Here is a 15,520-nt window from a genome sequence, read left to right as displayed (position 1 = left end):
CATTACCCTGCTGAAATGTAGGGTTTCGCAGAGATCGAATGAAGGGTAGAGCCACGGGTCGTAATATATCTGAAGTGTAACGTCCACTGTTCAAAGTGCCCTACCATCACGCCGGGTGATACGCCAGTATGGCGATGACGAATACACGCTTCCAATGTGCGTTCATCGGATACGACCATAATGATGCTGTAAACAGAACCTGGATTCATCCGAAAGAATGACGTTTTGCCATTCGTGCACCCAGGTTTCTCGATGAGTACACCATTGCAGGCGCTCCTGTCTGCGATGCAGCGTCAAGGGTAACCGCAGCCATGGCCTCCGAGCTGATAGTCCATGCTGCTGCAAACGTCGTCGAACTGTTTGTGCAGATGGTTGTTGTCTTGCAAACGACCCCATTTGTTGACTCAGGGATCGAGACGTGGCTGCACGAACCGTCACAGCCATGCGGATAAGATGTCTGTCATCTCGACTGCTAGTGATACGAGGCCGTTGGGATCCAGCACGGCGTTTCGTATTACCCTCCTGAAACCACCGATTCCATATTCTGCTAACAGTCATTGGATCTCGACCAACGTGAGCAGCAACGTCGGGAAATGATAAACCGCAATCGCGATAGGCTGCAATCGGACCTTTATCAAAGTCGGAAACGTGATGGTACGCATTTCTCCTCCTTACACGAGGCATCACAACAACGTTTCACCAGGCAACGCCGGTCAACTGCTGTTTGTGTATGAGAAATCAGTTGAAAACTTTCTTCATGTCAGTACGTTGTAGGTGTTACCACTGGCGCCAACCTTGTGTGAATCCTCTAAAGAGCTACTCATTTGCATATCACAGCGTCTTCTTCCTGTCTGTTAAATTTCGCGTCTGTAGCACGTCATCTTCGTGGTGTAGCAATTTTAATGGCCAGAAGTGTAGTTACCCGCACTTGTACATACATTTGTATCTGAAGAGGAAACATGAGAAATAAGGGTGGGAAGAATAAATGGGGTAGGGGTCAAAAACATTAAGAAGAACCCATTACCTACGTTTTAGTTTTGAACATACAGGGTGAACATTAATAAGAAATTACAGGGACGGATTCATGACTGGAAAATGGGGGAAGAAAAGTCCCATGAACATGGGTCCAAAACTGCACCGCTGCCGCGGAAGATGCCTCTGTCAAATGCTACTCCCTCTGACCTCGTACCGTATGTTCCTTGAGAGCTGCCGGCTGTGTGATTGATGTACCGTAGTGAAAGCAGCAGAATGGAGTGGTAGGGAACAAGCCGAGATGCTGTTTGTGTACGGTCAAGCGGAGAGAAACGGTCGTGATGCAGCACAGCTATACAAAAAGAAGTACCCTCGAAGACACCACAGAATATTATAATCTCTTTGTGGGCGTTTGTGTGATCATGGGTTCTTTCAGACTGACGAACGAGCAGCGAGGAGGCAGACTGTGCGTGCATCAATCTGGAGGAGCGGGTTTTGCACCTATTGAGACCAACCGTAGCTCAAGCTCCAGGAAAGTGGCCCGCCAACATGGTGGAGCCAAAGCATGATTATGTGTACCCTGCATGTCAACCGTTACTGTACCTGTCACCTGCAGCTCCATGGAGGCTACTTCGAACATTTGTTGTGACGTGGTGTGATGAAGTTCTGTACTGTGTTCCGTATCGATTTGTTGTACGCGCACGCATACCGTCATTTTCCGGACACATGTGTCCGCAGCTCGTGGTCGTGCGGTAGCGTTCTCGCTTCCCGCGCCCGGGTTCCCGGGTTCGATTCTCGGCGGGGTCAGGGATTTTCTCTGCCTCGTGATGACTGGGTGTTGTGTGCTGTCCTTAGGTTAGTTCGGTTTAAGTAGTTCTAAGTTCTAGGGGACTGATGACCATAGATGTTAAGTCCCATAGTGCTCAGAGCCATTTGAACCATTTGAACCGGACACATGTGCACAGGAACTTTTTTCCTCCATTGCCAGTCAGGAATCCGTCCCTGCAGCTTGTCTTATTAACGCTCATCCTGTATTATCTGCTTGATGGAAATGGAAATGATCGTTTGGCGTCATTGGTCGGGAGGCTCCTTGAGGGGCAGGTCCGGCCGCCTTGGTGCAGGTCTTATTACATTCGACACCACATTGGGCAACCTACGCGCCGGATGGGGATGAATTGATGATGAAGACAACACAACACCCAGTCCCAGAGCGGAGAAAATCTCCGACACAGCCAGGAATGGAACCCGGGCCCGTAGGACGGCAATCCGTCACGTCGGCCACGCAGCTATGGGGGCGGACATCTGTTTGATGTTTTCTAAACAATTTTTATGTTTTAAATCGGTTCGTTTATTGAGCACACACTCTGAGTGTTTGATAAACACAGTGCAGGTTTCAATTTCTTCGTAAATGTTCATAAGGATTCCTTTATTAATAATGTGTGACACGTCAATTTTTTTTCCTTTTTTTAGCTGTATATTTGATGTTTGCCGTTGCATAAGTGACTGTTGAAAGAAGATTTATTACTCGCATTTGTACTGGCATTAAAGTGCTCCCTTAACTTTTGTACCAAAATTGCTGCTCGTTTGCCCTATGTAAAATTTATTAACATCACATTTAATTTTATAAATGCCTGATTGTTTTATAACTGAATTGTTTGTGTATAATGTTGGTGTATTCTATTCAACTCACTGTGAGTTTGAAAGTCTATTTTCACTTTAGTGTTGCGAAATTCTTTTGCTGCGAGATACAGTTAATATACTCTCTTTTTGCACGTAAGATTAACTTGCACTTGCTGAGGTGTCAGCGAAGCATGTAGTATACAAAGTTGAACGTTATCAATAGTCAGCTGTATTATCTTTGGTTGTATCTTTGCAAAGACATTAGAAAGCTGATTTCAGTTTCAGTCTGTAGGTGGAACTGTCGTGGTTCACGCATGATATGACGTGATTTTACGGTTGTAGCACGATGTTTTCGTTACTAGATTGTACTGTAGATGAATTATTACACGTACGGCTTCACCTATCACGTACGACATATTGTATAAAGCTGATATATAAGTAAGACTGCTTCTATTGAATTTAAACGCGGTTGCTGTTATGTTTAAGGTTTTCCACAGTGTGTATACAGGGTGATAATTATTGAACTATATGAAAGAAAACATCAATTAGCTACAAACTACAGCGTGCAAACACTTTATTCAACATGTAACCATCACTACAGATATTCGGATTTGGGTTATGACATGTTCGATATGCTTGCCATCATTGGCGATGTTGTGGAGCAGACTAATACCGAAATTTTTCATGACCCGCTGAAATGCCGAAAAATCGATGCTGTCGATGACCTCCTCAATGGCTGTTTTCAGCTCAGAAATGGTTCTGGGATTATTGCTGCACACCTTTTCTTTAATATAGGCTCACCAAAAAGAGTAGCATTTGTTCAGGTCGCCGGCCGGGGTGGCCGAGCGGTTCTAGTCGCTAATGTCTGGAACCGCGCGACCGCTACGGTCGCAGGTTCGACTCCTGCCTCGGCCACGGGTGTGTGTGATGTCCTTAGATTAGTTAAGTTTAAGAAGTTCTAGGGGACTGATGACCTGAGAAGTCCCCTAGTGCTCAGAGCCATTTTTTTGTTCAGGTCAGGAGAATATGGCGGCCAATGGAGGCCTCCAGGTGTCCCAGAGACGGAATGCGGTCCCCAAAGTGCTGCTCCAGGACATCCAACACTCTCCTGCTTCGATGGGGTTGACCTCCGTTTCGTATGAACCACTTTGGATAATGAGGATGGAATCATTTTCCAAAACCTTCAAGTACCGTTCAACAGTCACCGTGCCACCAAGGAATTTCGCACCGATTATTCCGTGACTGGACACTGCATGCCACGCAGTCACCGGATGGGGGTGAAGAGACTTCTCGATCGCGAAAGGTGGATTCTCAGTTCCCCAGATATCTCAATTTTTCTCATTGACGAACCCATTCATATGAAAGTGGGCTTTGTTGCTAAACCAAACTATGCGCATGCGCATAGTAATTCCCATCACGCCCTGCGGCCAACCGTGCAGTTTGAATCTTCTAACGCAAACCGTTGAGAAGTTACGACGATTTTATTTCATGTAGTTCATTAATTGGCTCCCTGTATTAACTACATTACTCTTGCATGTTGATGTATTCTTCTGTAGGAGTTTGAAAATTACTTAATGTCGAAATTGGGCAATCACACAGCGAGTAAAGGCTATAGTTGGACAGTCTACTAGGGAATTTGTTATCTTTCTTAAATTTTTTTGGAACTGTGGACCCACAAACGAAAAAAATTTTGAAGAAAATAGTAAAGACTTTTGTCAAATTTGAGTATCTCTAGGAGTAATAAGAAGCTGTATACAAGTACCACATTTTAAGTTTGTGCTGGTGCGAACTGTTTCAGACGGATCTGTGGCGCTGCACAGTTGGACCGACGCAGCTGTGGGGTCTGAAGTCGAGCTTTGCGAAGCACAGGAGTCGGCGCTGTGTCTACAGTGGGGGCAGGAGCAGAAGCTGACGCTACTCTTCACCGACGACACGTGCGACCACTACACGTGGCCCCCATACTCGACAACAGGGCGCTGGGAGACTTGCTTCGACCAGGGCGATCTCCACTGGTACGGCGGTCCGGAGCAGAAGGTGCAGCACTGGCCGTTCGAAAAGCTGAACTTCACCGAGTACTCGTATGTTACCAAGGAGAAGGACTCCATGGCGGTCGTCGAGTCTTACTGGCTCCTCTCCAACGGGCTGTACATATACGTGGATATCAACGTGCCACTGTTTCTGAATCAGGGAAACGGAACTTTTTGTCTTGTAGCGGAGAACGCCGACCCGTACCCGCCCACAAGACAGACGCTGCACTTAGGATATTACGTGTGCAGAGGCGAAGACGCCAAGCAAGCGCACCTCCAGGCGGTGCAGAAGTTCCTCTGGAAACCCTCTGCGGTCCCCGACGAGCGCATGGTCCGCCACCCGATCTGGTCGACGTGGGCCCGATACAAGCGCGACATCGACGAGAACACCGTCAGCGCGTTTGCGGAAGAGATCCTCCAGAACGGCTTCAACAACAGCCAGCTGGAGATTGACGACTTCTGGGAGACCTGTTACGGCAGCCTCTCGATCAACACCACCAAGTTCCCCGACATGAAGAACCTCACCGATTCGCTGAAACAGAAGGGTTTCCGAGTGACAATGTGGGTGCATCCGTTCGTAAATTTCGACTGCGAACCCTACTTCTCCGAGGCGCTGGCGGCAGGTCACCTGGTGCTCAATACGGACGGCGACCCTGCCACGCACTGGTGGAACGGCGACGGCGGCCACGTCGACTTCACCAAGAGCGAGGCCTTCAGAGCGTGGTTCGACCGTCTCCACGCGCTGCAGGCCGCTGCCGGCATCGACTCCTATAAGTTCGACGCCGGCGAGACCAGCTGGCTGCCACAGCTGCCGGTCCTATCCGTGAAAGAGGACGTCAACCCCAACCAGTTCACCAGCATGTACGCCGAGTGGGCGTACGAGGAGTTCAGAGACATGGTGGAGGTCCGCGTCGGGTATCGCACGCAGCACGTGCCGGTGTTTGTGCGGATGCTGGACAAAGACTCAAAGTGGAGTTTCCAGAACGGCCTGCCCACGCTGGTGACGACACTGCTGCAGATGAACATGGTCGGCTACCCTTTCGTACTGCCCGACATGGTAGGTGGCAACGGCTATAACGATGACGTCCTCACCAAGGAGCTCTTCATACGATGGCTGCAGGCCAACGTCTTCATGCCCGCCATACAGTTCTCCTTCGTCCCATGGGATTTCGACAATGAGGTATGTGTCTTTCCTGCATAATGCAACGCTGTTTCCAAACCGTACATACGTTGAATCAATGTTGAATGTGGCCGAGATGAATGCATTGATATAATTTAAATTATTTATTTAATATTCTTAACATTGGTACACAACCATTAGTTTCCAGGTTTCCTAGTTAGTCAGATGTTCCATAGATCATTTTGCACGATAGATCATAATGACGTGCAACGAGTTATTTTATATTCACATTGCAAATTGATGCTTTTTTTTTAAAGAGAAAAGACATGCAGTATGTAACTTAGTAATTACTGCCCACCACCTTTCACACATTTCAGTAACAGAAATTCTCCTACGGTATAGAAGGAGTTGTCAAGGAGAAACTTTCTCAGTTTGTTATCAAATTTTACTTTGCTGTCTGTCAGACATTCTGTATCACTGGGTAAGGGATCAAAAATTTTTGTTGCAGCATTGTGCACTCTTCTTTGTGCTAAAGACAACTTCAACGTGGAGTAATGAATGTCTTTTCTCCTTCTGGTGTTGTAATTATGTACCCCATTGTTTCTTTTGAATTGGAGTAGATTGTTGAGAACAAACTGCACGAGGGAATAAATATACTCTGAAGCAGTAGTCAGAATGCCAAACTCTTTAAACAGATGTCTACAAGATGATCGTGGGTGTGCACCACATATTATTCTTACAGCACGTTTTTGCACAATGAATACCTTCTTTCTTAAAGACGAGTTACCCCAGAACATTACTCCATATGACATTATTGAATGAAAATATTCAAAATACATATACTTAGTGATTTGTCTCTCCACAAGATTTGCAATAATTCTAAGTGGAAATGTGGCAGAATTAAGTTGTCTTTGGAGGTCAAAAGTGTCTTTTTTCCGATTTAAATTCTCATCAGTATGGACCTTTAAGAATTTTAAAGTTTCTACCGCGTTTGTTATTTCCTTACCATGTGTTGCACTTATCATTGGTCTTGTACCTCTAGACGAGCAGAACTGAACACGTTGTGTCTTTTTAAAACTGAGGGTGAGACCATTCGCAGTAAACCAGTCAACGATTCTTTTAAGAGCTTTGTTTACCATTTGTTCTGTTTCTGTGTGTTAGCTTGGACTGATTGCAATACTAGGGTCATCTGCAAAAAGAACTATTTCTGCTTGTTTTATACTAAGAAGATCGTTTACATGTATGAGAGACAATAGTGGTCCTAAGACTGAACCTTGGGGAACCCCATACATGATATCTTTCCTGTCAGGATTATGTCCCTGGACTTTATTGCTTGAATTACTAAGTGCAGCTTTCTGCACTATACTTTGTAGTCTTTCTCATTCGATTTTGAGGAAACTTTTCGGAAAAAAATTCGGCGTCTTGTAGTCTAACATAGTTTGAGAGTGAACTGATTTTATTTTCGTTATTGTCCGTTATTATTGTGATGCTTCCAAAGTAACTAAACCACCGGGCCTATTTTGAAAAACCTGCATTGAAGAGTGTAGTTGCGGACCAGTTGACGTTTGTTGGGGCTTAGGACATAGTTTGCAGCGTGTGCAGTATAGCTAACATTTGAAAATTGCTTTTAACGACGGAAGGAGGTACATGTCTCCAGTGCTGAGTAAATAAATGATATATTTTGATATTTGGCCGCCACTCGCCTTTTTGGCAGCGTCTATGAGGCTTTGGGATTCGTGTTTCTCTTTCATATGAAGTCATCACATTTTAAGTTAGTATTGCATTAAGAGTTAGTTTAATTTTATAACTAGAGGTAGGCAATCGCAGATCCAGTGGCAGAGTTAGCTATACACGTAAGTTTTTCTTCTCTCCACTAACAGTTTCATTCATGAAACATTGAGTGTTTTCGTTCACATATTGTCGAACAAATGGCGTGCGAGCAGTGAACGAGATATGTGACTTTGTTATTGATATGAAGATAACTGGAGTATTCTCTGTTCTGAATATTTTATGCTTACCAATTTTTGTGTTTACCTATTTGGGCTTTCTTGATGTAAGCACTCTATATGGGGCAAAACGACGTCTTGCATATTTTTGTAACAGTTGTTACATATACAGTATAATATATATTACGTATATTTTAAAAAAGAACACTATTTCTTTATTTTCCTAGTCGGCAATGTTGAACCTGTGCTGCTGAAACAGTTTTTTCTGTATTACTTTTTGCAGAAATAGGAACGTTATTTTGAGAAGGTACAACAACGAAGGTCAAAACATGTTATGTTTACTGCAATACAAATCTGTGAAAGGAGCAACAGAAGAGACGGAAAAATTTAATACTATTCCTGTTGCAATTATACTAAACATGTACAGTCAGCATTATAATTTCTGTCCTCAGTGAATGAGTTTTCCCAGACATACGTGCAAATTCACTATTCGCTTGGTACTTGCCCACAAAAATTCCGTTTTTCAGCTGGGATTTAAAGACACAAGTCAAATAAGGCTTTATTCTTCGCACTTTCTACTGGCAGAATTTTATAACATAATAAAGGGGAAACTGTAGCGTTATCTAGCAGCACATTTCTTTTCCCAGTACCTCTCGGATTCTTTGCAATGCTTTGACAAGTGTACGCCTGATGGATGTTATGACGCTTCCCCATCCTTGGTAAAGTACGGCTGTCAGACGGAATGTGTGGTCAGATACACTCTGTTATTTTAAAACAACTCTTCTGCAGCAGACTTACTCTAGTTCTCTTGTTTTGCACAGAACGACCCATTGGCCCTGGAGGTGGCAACGACTGGAATCCAGTTTTCAGGGTGAAAGTATGTTTTGTTTCTCTCGATAAGAGCAAAATCTCTACCATGTGGAAGGGAACTATGCGCTGTAACGAGGAGTTACTTGTCTACAGCAGTGAAATATTTACGGATAATCAGATTTTGGAAAAGTGTCGTAATGTTTTGAACATCTCTCACAAAATTAGCAATAGTTGAGCTTATGTTCGAAAGAAAATCATATGAATATTTCTTATCGCATCTCTCTGAATGTTCTCCTTCACTTTGTCTAATACAATAGAGAAATACTTTTGAGACATTCTGTAAAAATGCAGTAAAATTTCAGGATACACATTCAGTTCTCTCATTAGGTCGAATGTGCCAAATTTCTTCCCTTTTTGGAACCATAACACATGTAACTATTATCTTCCTCGCTGCTCAAAAGTTACGAGTTAAGATTGTAGGGTAGATAACTTCCGCAAGTGGTAGTATGAACCGAAACAAGAAAAAATGTTCAGTAAACAAGGGCTCAAAAATGAATACCTGTGGAGCGATGGGCATTTGTTCAATAGAGGCTGCATTTCACAGTAGCGAAGATGAAAAAGTACTCATAGCTCTTCAGGTACGCATTTTAGAGCCCATGTTTACTGGACTTTTTTCTTATTTCGGCTCATACTACCACCTCTGAAAGTTACCTACCCTACAATATTGGCAACGGCACTCCCAGTGCATGTGTTTTACTGTCAAAGTCGCTTATAACTTCCGATTCGTTCGATTCCGGTGCAAGGACCCTTACCTCAAACTGATGCATTTTTCTGTTCTCCATCATCCTAGAAAGTTTGTAACTTCGTAACGGAATAACTCTGTATGCAGGGTGTTAAAAAAAGCTATTCAATATGTCAGGGTGATACGTGGTACTTACTGGAATTGAGGGAAAACGTGGAAGGTTAACAATATAACTTTCTTTTAACACAGCCTGTTTATTTAACAATATATAAACTGTGTTTTACAAATAATCGAAGCATTACCCATAAAATTTTCTTTAACAAAATGACCAAACTTGCAAAATTCTTTTGACGTTAAATAGGCTTTGAATCTTTGCAAAGAAATCTGAAGTATTGGAAAACTGCAAACAATATGACAAAGATTACAAGACGGCCGGACTTGCAGCCCACCCGTTTCGGGTGAAACAGCGGTGTTTACTACCGCGCTGGACACACTCTGTCTTATTAAATGCCCTTCTGCAACACATGAAAACTATATAAGCACAATTGATGACAAGAGTGATTCAATTACTCAAAACAGATGACTTAACTTTTAATTTTCAAGCTGCATGTCGAAAGGTTCGGGGTTAAGATACGCACCTGTGCTTAAAGGTTAAACAGATTAGCAAACAATATGACAATGATAAGGCTTACTTAAAAGCAACCAATCTCATAATTTCAATCGGCAACCAAGGTGCTGCTGGATCCCAACCCGTCCCTCCTGACAATTTTATTCTGACTAAAGCTCTGATGACAGTTCGCTGTTAATATTTTCAAAGTTAAACTGATTGTCAGTTATTAAGACAGCTCTGAAGGAACGTCTTAAAACATTGCTTGTGAACACTTATTAAAAGAGAACTCACTAGACGGAACCGCAAGATCCAGCTAAAATACATCAATAATGACCCGGTCTTTCAAACACGGTAACCAACAGCTTAGTACAACAGGTTGTTCAGATTACAACTAATGACTGAGAAATGCAATTACAATCAAAGAATTGAAACGGTTAACAGCTAAATATAACCACAAGTTCCCTCTTTTGTTTAACAGAAACCTGTGCCTTAGTACAACTGTTCCGGCTGTTTTTACGACCAAGAGCTGATTAATTAGAACATTAATGATCGGGTACAAACCAGAAAGGAAAGGCAATGTAACAGCAGGACAAATTTTCAAACGACAACTAGTGTCTTAGTAAAATACTACGCCTATATTTACGACCAAATGATCCAACCGAGTAAAATTCTGAGAGTTGGGTACAAACCAGAAAATAATAAGGAGGGCAGGTAGACAATGAAACAAATCACCACGAGGATTGCAGAATGTTACTCCCCTTTGTCAGCATGGATCCACGGTGCGTCGCAGCGGTTACTGAGTGGAGCCGATGAAAGCCATGTAGAAGAGGGTAACTATAGTTGAATTCTTTTATCTTGGCGGCTCGCGCATGCCCGCCCAAACGCGGGAGATTGCTGCGTTGCCAGTTGCACACGACGCACGCGCCAAGAGAAGCAGCGCCATAGTGTAGCATAGTTCGCAAACTTAGGTTTAGGGGGGAGCGCGCAGTTCAGGAAGTAAAGCCTCCACGGCCGCATTAACCCTATCGCTGCTACAAAGACGTGCACCCTGCATTCCGCGCTGTGCGCGATTTTGTCACTGCACTGCTCGCCTGTGTAGACACATGGTGTTCCGGCTGCTTTGACACTCTTATCATTCGATTTCACAAAAACTATTTGGCCCAAAAATTTGTTTTTTACACATCTTCTTGACTGATATCTTCCCCCCATAAATGACTTAATTTTGTTTCGATGTTCAACGCAGTTATTATGCAGCATTAAATATAGTAAACCTTTGCACAAAATTTTGAAGAGTTTGCAGAGGAAAAAGTCCATAGAGTATATTTTCCGTATGGTCGATTTTAGTTGCCACAATGTTGAGAATGAAATGTGGACAAGATACCTAAATTTCATATAAAATTTACTGTATAGCAATATCTCATTTAATTTAATTACCACATAGGTGTCATATGTAATATTAAGAAATATTCCGTCTTTCGCGACTGTAACAAAAGTTTTATTTACACCGGGCACGTTTGGCTTTATTTTAAAGCACTTCAATCAATCAAAAGGAAGTAGGCAAAATAAATTAAACAAAACTGTGGACTTACAAAAACATTGGGACTTGAATATACCGTCTATCAGTGAAGTGGTCTGAGCTATGTCAAATATAATTTTTGTGTGTGGCGCACACAAACAACATTTATTTGCTAAAACACTGATCAGCCGACACAAACGTTGAATATTGTGTTACCGCAGCACAAAACTATGAAAGGTGACTTGGCAATGGAGGAGACAAAATATTGTCAACTGAAGATGCTTCAAAAGAGAGACACGCATCTGGTCTAAATAAGTCGCTTTATTACAGTTGCAGAAGAGGAATAGTTTTACCAATGGTATTGAAATACCATTGGTAAAACTGCGACTGTGGAACAAAAACAAGAAAGACAACATGAGTACCATTGTGTATGTGCCATACCTTTCATTGACTGAAGTGCTATAAAATAAAGCCAAACGCGCCCGGTGTAAATAAAACTTTTATTACAGTCGCGAAAGACGGAATATTTCTTAATATTACATACGACACCTATGTGGTACTTAAATTAAATGAGATATTGTTGTTCAGTAAATTTTATATGAAATTTAGGTATCTTGTCCACATTTCATTCTCAACATTGTGGCAACTAAAATCGACCATACGGAAAGTATACGCTATAGACTTTTACCTCTGCAAACTCTTCAAAATTTCGTGCAATGGTTTACTACTTTTAATGCTGCACAATAACTGCGTTGACCATCGAAATAAAATGAAGTCATTTATGGGGGGAAGGTATCAGTCACGAAGATGTGTAAAAATCAGATTTTTGTGAAATCGAATGATAAAGTGTGTCAAAGAAGTCGAAACACCATGTGTCTGCACAGGCGAGCAGTGCAGTGATGACAAAATCGCGCACAGCGCGGAATGCGGGGAGCACATGTCTGCAGCAGCGAAAGGGTTAATGAAGAGACAAAGCACTAGAAATTTAAAAAAAATTGCATTCAAACGAATAAAATTCGTGAAGTAAGACAATTCGATATTATTTTTAAATAAAGAAAATATTTAGCATTGCACAAGGCTTGAACTCTTAACCTTTCACTTACTAGCCCAACGCCTTTTTTTTTAAATCTCATTTTGTTCGTTGCATCCGCTCGGGGCGGACGTCGTAAGACATCCGTGTAAGTTCTTTCTTGATCGATTAGCTCAGTTTTTTTATTACAAAGGGGGTGCTAACCCTCTGACCGAATACGCTGAGCTACCGTGCCGGTACGCCTTAAGCGTTACACTAACGCAGCTCGTACTGCATTATAACTCCATGATGACTCTAACACGTCAAGCAAAATACTGACGAGCACTGTTGGTATGACTATGAATTACTCACACTTCGTCGAAGTACAATAGGAAATAAACAATTACCGCTGTTCTTTATTGCGGAAAAGCGGTTCGTGAGATTGATGCAAACACCTTTCCTTGCTATCGCCTGAATTAGGAGTCTTATTGCTTGTTTTGTTTAATTAATTAACAGAATATGAAGCAATTGGTATAAAGAATGCTTTTTCCAAAGTTTCTATAAAAGGAAGTCTGCTACCAATACATTGCTTTTGTTCAATTACTTTATTTATGACTGAACGTTTCTAAAACTGAAGACACTCGTCCGTATTCTGCTCTGCAGTCGAGATCTGGCAACATCGTTCTCTGTTCATTGGCTGACTGTGTTTTGTGACGTCAGAGGCGCAGAACGAACCTAAACTCGGCCGCCAACATAAATGACGCGCACTTTAGGCCACGAGCGGTCGTCCGACACGAATGTTGCCAACCAACCGAAGGGATGTCGGCCTGCTGCTTGCAGTCGTCACTGACCCCCATGAAGTACTCCGGTATCTTCGCTCTGCGCAGGCCCTCCTTGCACAGCTCGTGGCTTCGGCCGCTCGGACCTCGCGACCATCTCTTATCACGATGCTACTGCCAATCCCCAAACTTCGTGCCTCCATCTCGGGCCTCCGAACCCCCTATAAATATCGGCAAGCAAAGACTTCTAAGGGTTGATTGGTTGGCAACACTGCGCCGACGCGGACTCTTCGAGTATTTGCTGCAATAAATAATTATAAAAAGCGTTGTTATTAAGCTATTTTTAAACGTGTACAGGTGTTATAAATATAATGTAAGTGTTGTTAAATTAGTGGAAGTGTTAGTGAAGTATAAAATAAGATTAAAGGGGGTAAGAAGCGTATTTTTCTTCTCGCGCCTGTAGCACGAATCCTAGGCCTAATTTCACGCGCGCGAATCGTAAGTAAGCAGTCAATTAAACTTATAGGTAAAGGTTTCCAGTTGGTATAAATATATTGTAAGTGTTGTTACATTAGGGGAAGTGTCAGTGAAGTGTTAAAGAAGATTAAACGGGGTAAGAAGTTTATTTTCCTTCTCGCGCCTACAGCACGGATTTTAGGCTTAATTTCGCGCGCGCGTATCGTAAGTAAACAGTGACTTAAACTAAACTTATATGTAATCACCAGTTTCTTTATTCAGTACTCTTTCAATTTATTTATATCTGCCTGAATAGTTTCTAGGGTCCTTTGTTTACGTTTTAGTCAGTACATAAATCAGTTTATACGATTTCTATTTTTACCATGAGTGAGAAGTGTGTGAGATGCCGTACGATCGTTAGTTTCGCGGTATGGTGTGATGGGTGCTGCAGTTTCTTTCATTGGGGCGAATGTAGTGGCGTGGTAAATGGGGACATAAATGAGGCTCACCAGTGGTATTGTAGGATCTGCAGTAGAAATAGGAAAATACTGGAACAGGAAGGGAAAATTGCAGCTCTTCAAGCTGACCTAGACAAGGCAAGGGAGGATCTGGACAGGTTAAAGAGGGAGAAGGGTGAACAGAGGTGGGAAGCGGCAACAGGGAATAGGGAGTACAGGCAAAGGAGAGCATCAGACAGCTTTGTCGAAAATAGATTTGACCTGTTGCCTCAGTCAGAATCGGATGAGCCTCATGTAGCTGAAGCTGTAGAAAGGGCACAACAAGCTTTCAACGACTTGAAAAAGGTAGGGAAATTTGTAAAGAGAAAGAAAGTTCTGTTGTTAGGTATTTCCCATGGTGGAGGTGTTGGCCAACTACTGCAGGAAAATCTAGGTCCTGAGTACCAGGTCACAAACTTTTTCAAGCCTAGTGCAGATGTGGGTCAGGTAACACAGGATGTAGGTTCTTTATGCAAGGATTTCACAAAAGAGGATGACGTGGTTATAGTGGACGGTCTGGGAAATAGCATTGACAGAGACTCTGAATATTCCGTAGAGAGTGACCTGGTGAAGATAGCATCAGCAACGAAGCATACGAGTGTGAGATTTGTATCTGTGTTGAGACGCCATGATCGGCCTCATTTCAACTCTTCCGCAGGGAGGGTGAACTTGGAGTTGGAGTGGCTGCTTAGGACGGATATAGGGTCTCATATTTGTTTGATTCCTATGGATGTTATCGATAGGTGGGACTACACTAGGCATAGTCTTCACCTCAATAGGGAAGGGAAGGGAAAACTGTCTGCGTTGATTGCAGAAAACTTAAGGGGGGACACTGTCACAAGAGGTAAAATACCAGTGGTCACAGGTGTCAGAGTGATGCCTTTTTTTAGGATAGGGAAGGGGGAAAGGAAACGAGTTTTAAGAGAGATTGGCAAACACACTCAGTTTGAGAAAACATATGAACAGGAGTCAGATTTTGGCATACAGCCTCCATTTAAACAATGTTTAACATAAAGTAATCAGAAACTGGCAGTTCATCTTCGCCAAAGCAGTTATAATCCCATTACTATGCAGCATCAGTTACCTTTATTAGACCAGAACATTCCGGGACTCAGAAATAAAATTGATGAAATACTCATTTGTATCGATGAAATGAATTCATCTAACCAAACTGACATAATCTGCCTCTCTGAACATCAAGTGACCACTGGTATAGATATGTTAGACATTTCAGGATTTAAGATAGCTTCCTACTTCTGCAGAGTAGATATGAATGGATGAGGAGTTGCTACATTTATTAAAAACTGCCATAAATTTAAGAATATTGACATTAATAAATTCTGTTTAGAGCAGCATCTAGAAGCATGTGCAACAGAAGTAGAGTTCCATAACAGATCCCATACAATAGTAACTATT

The 15,520-nt window shown here is 42.6% G+C and overlaps 1 protein-coding gene across 1 annotated transcript in view; it reads left to right on the top strand.

Moving 5' to 3' along the window:
- The first annotated feature begins 959 nt into the window (after positions 1-959).
- LOC126095396 (myogenesis-regulating glycosidase-like) overlaps positions 960-15,520 on the top strand; it is a 39,038-nt gene continuing 24,477 nt past the window's right edge. The window contains exons 1-2 of the mRNA XM_049910197.1: positions 960-990; positions 4,391-5,799. Of these exons, the coding sequence (XP_049766154.1) occupies positions 960-990; positions 4,391-5,799 (1,440 nt within the window). The remainder of the gene's footprint in view (positions 991-4,390; positions 5,800-15,520) is intronic.

This window comes from Schistocerca cancellata, chromosome 8 (genome assembly GCF_023864275.1).
Source record: "Schistocerca cancellata isolate TAMUIC-IGC-003103 chromosome 8, iqSchCanc2.1, whole genome shotgun sequence".
NCBI lineage: Eukaryota > Metazoa > Arthropoda > Insecta > Orthoptera > Acrididae > Schistocerca > Schistocerca cancellata.
Note: the sequence above shows the minus strand (reverse complement) of the source record. Positions and strands in the feature narration are given on the sequence as shown.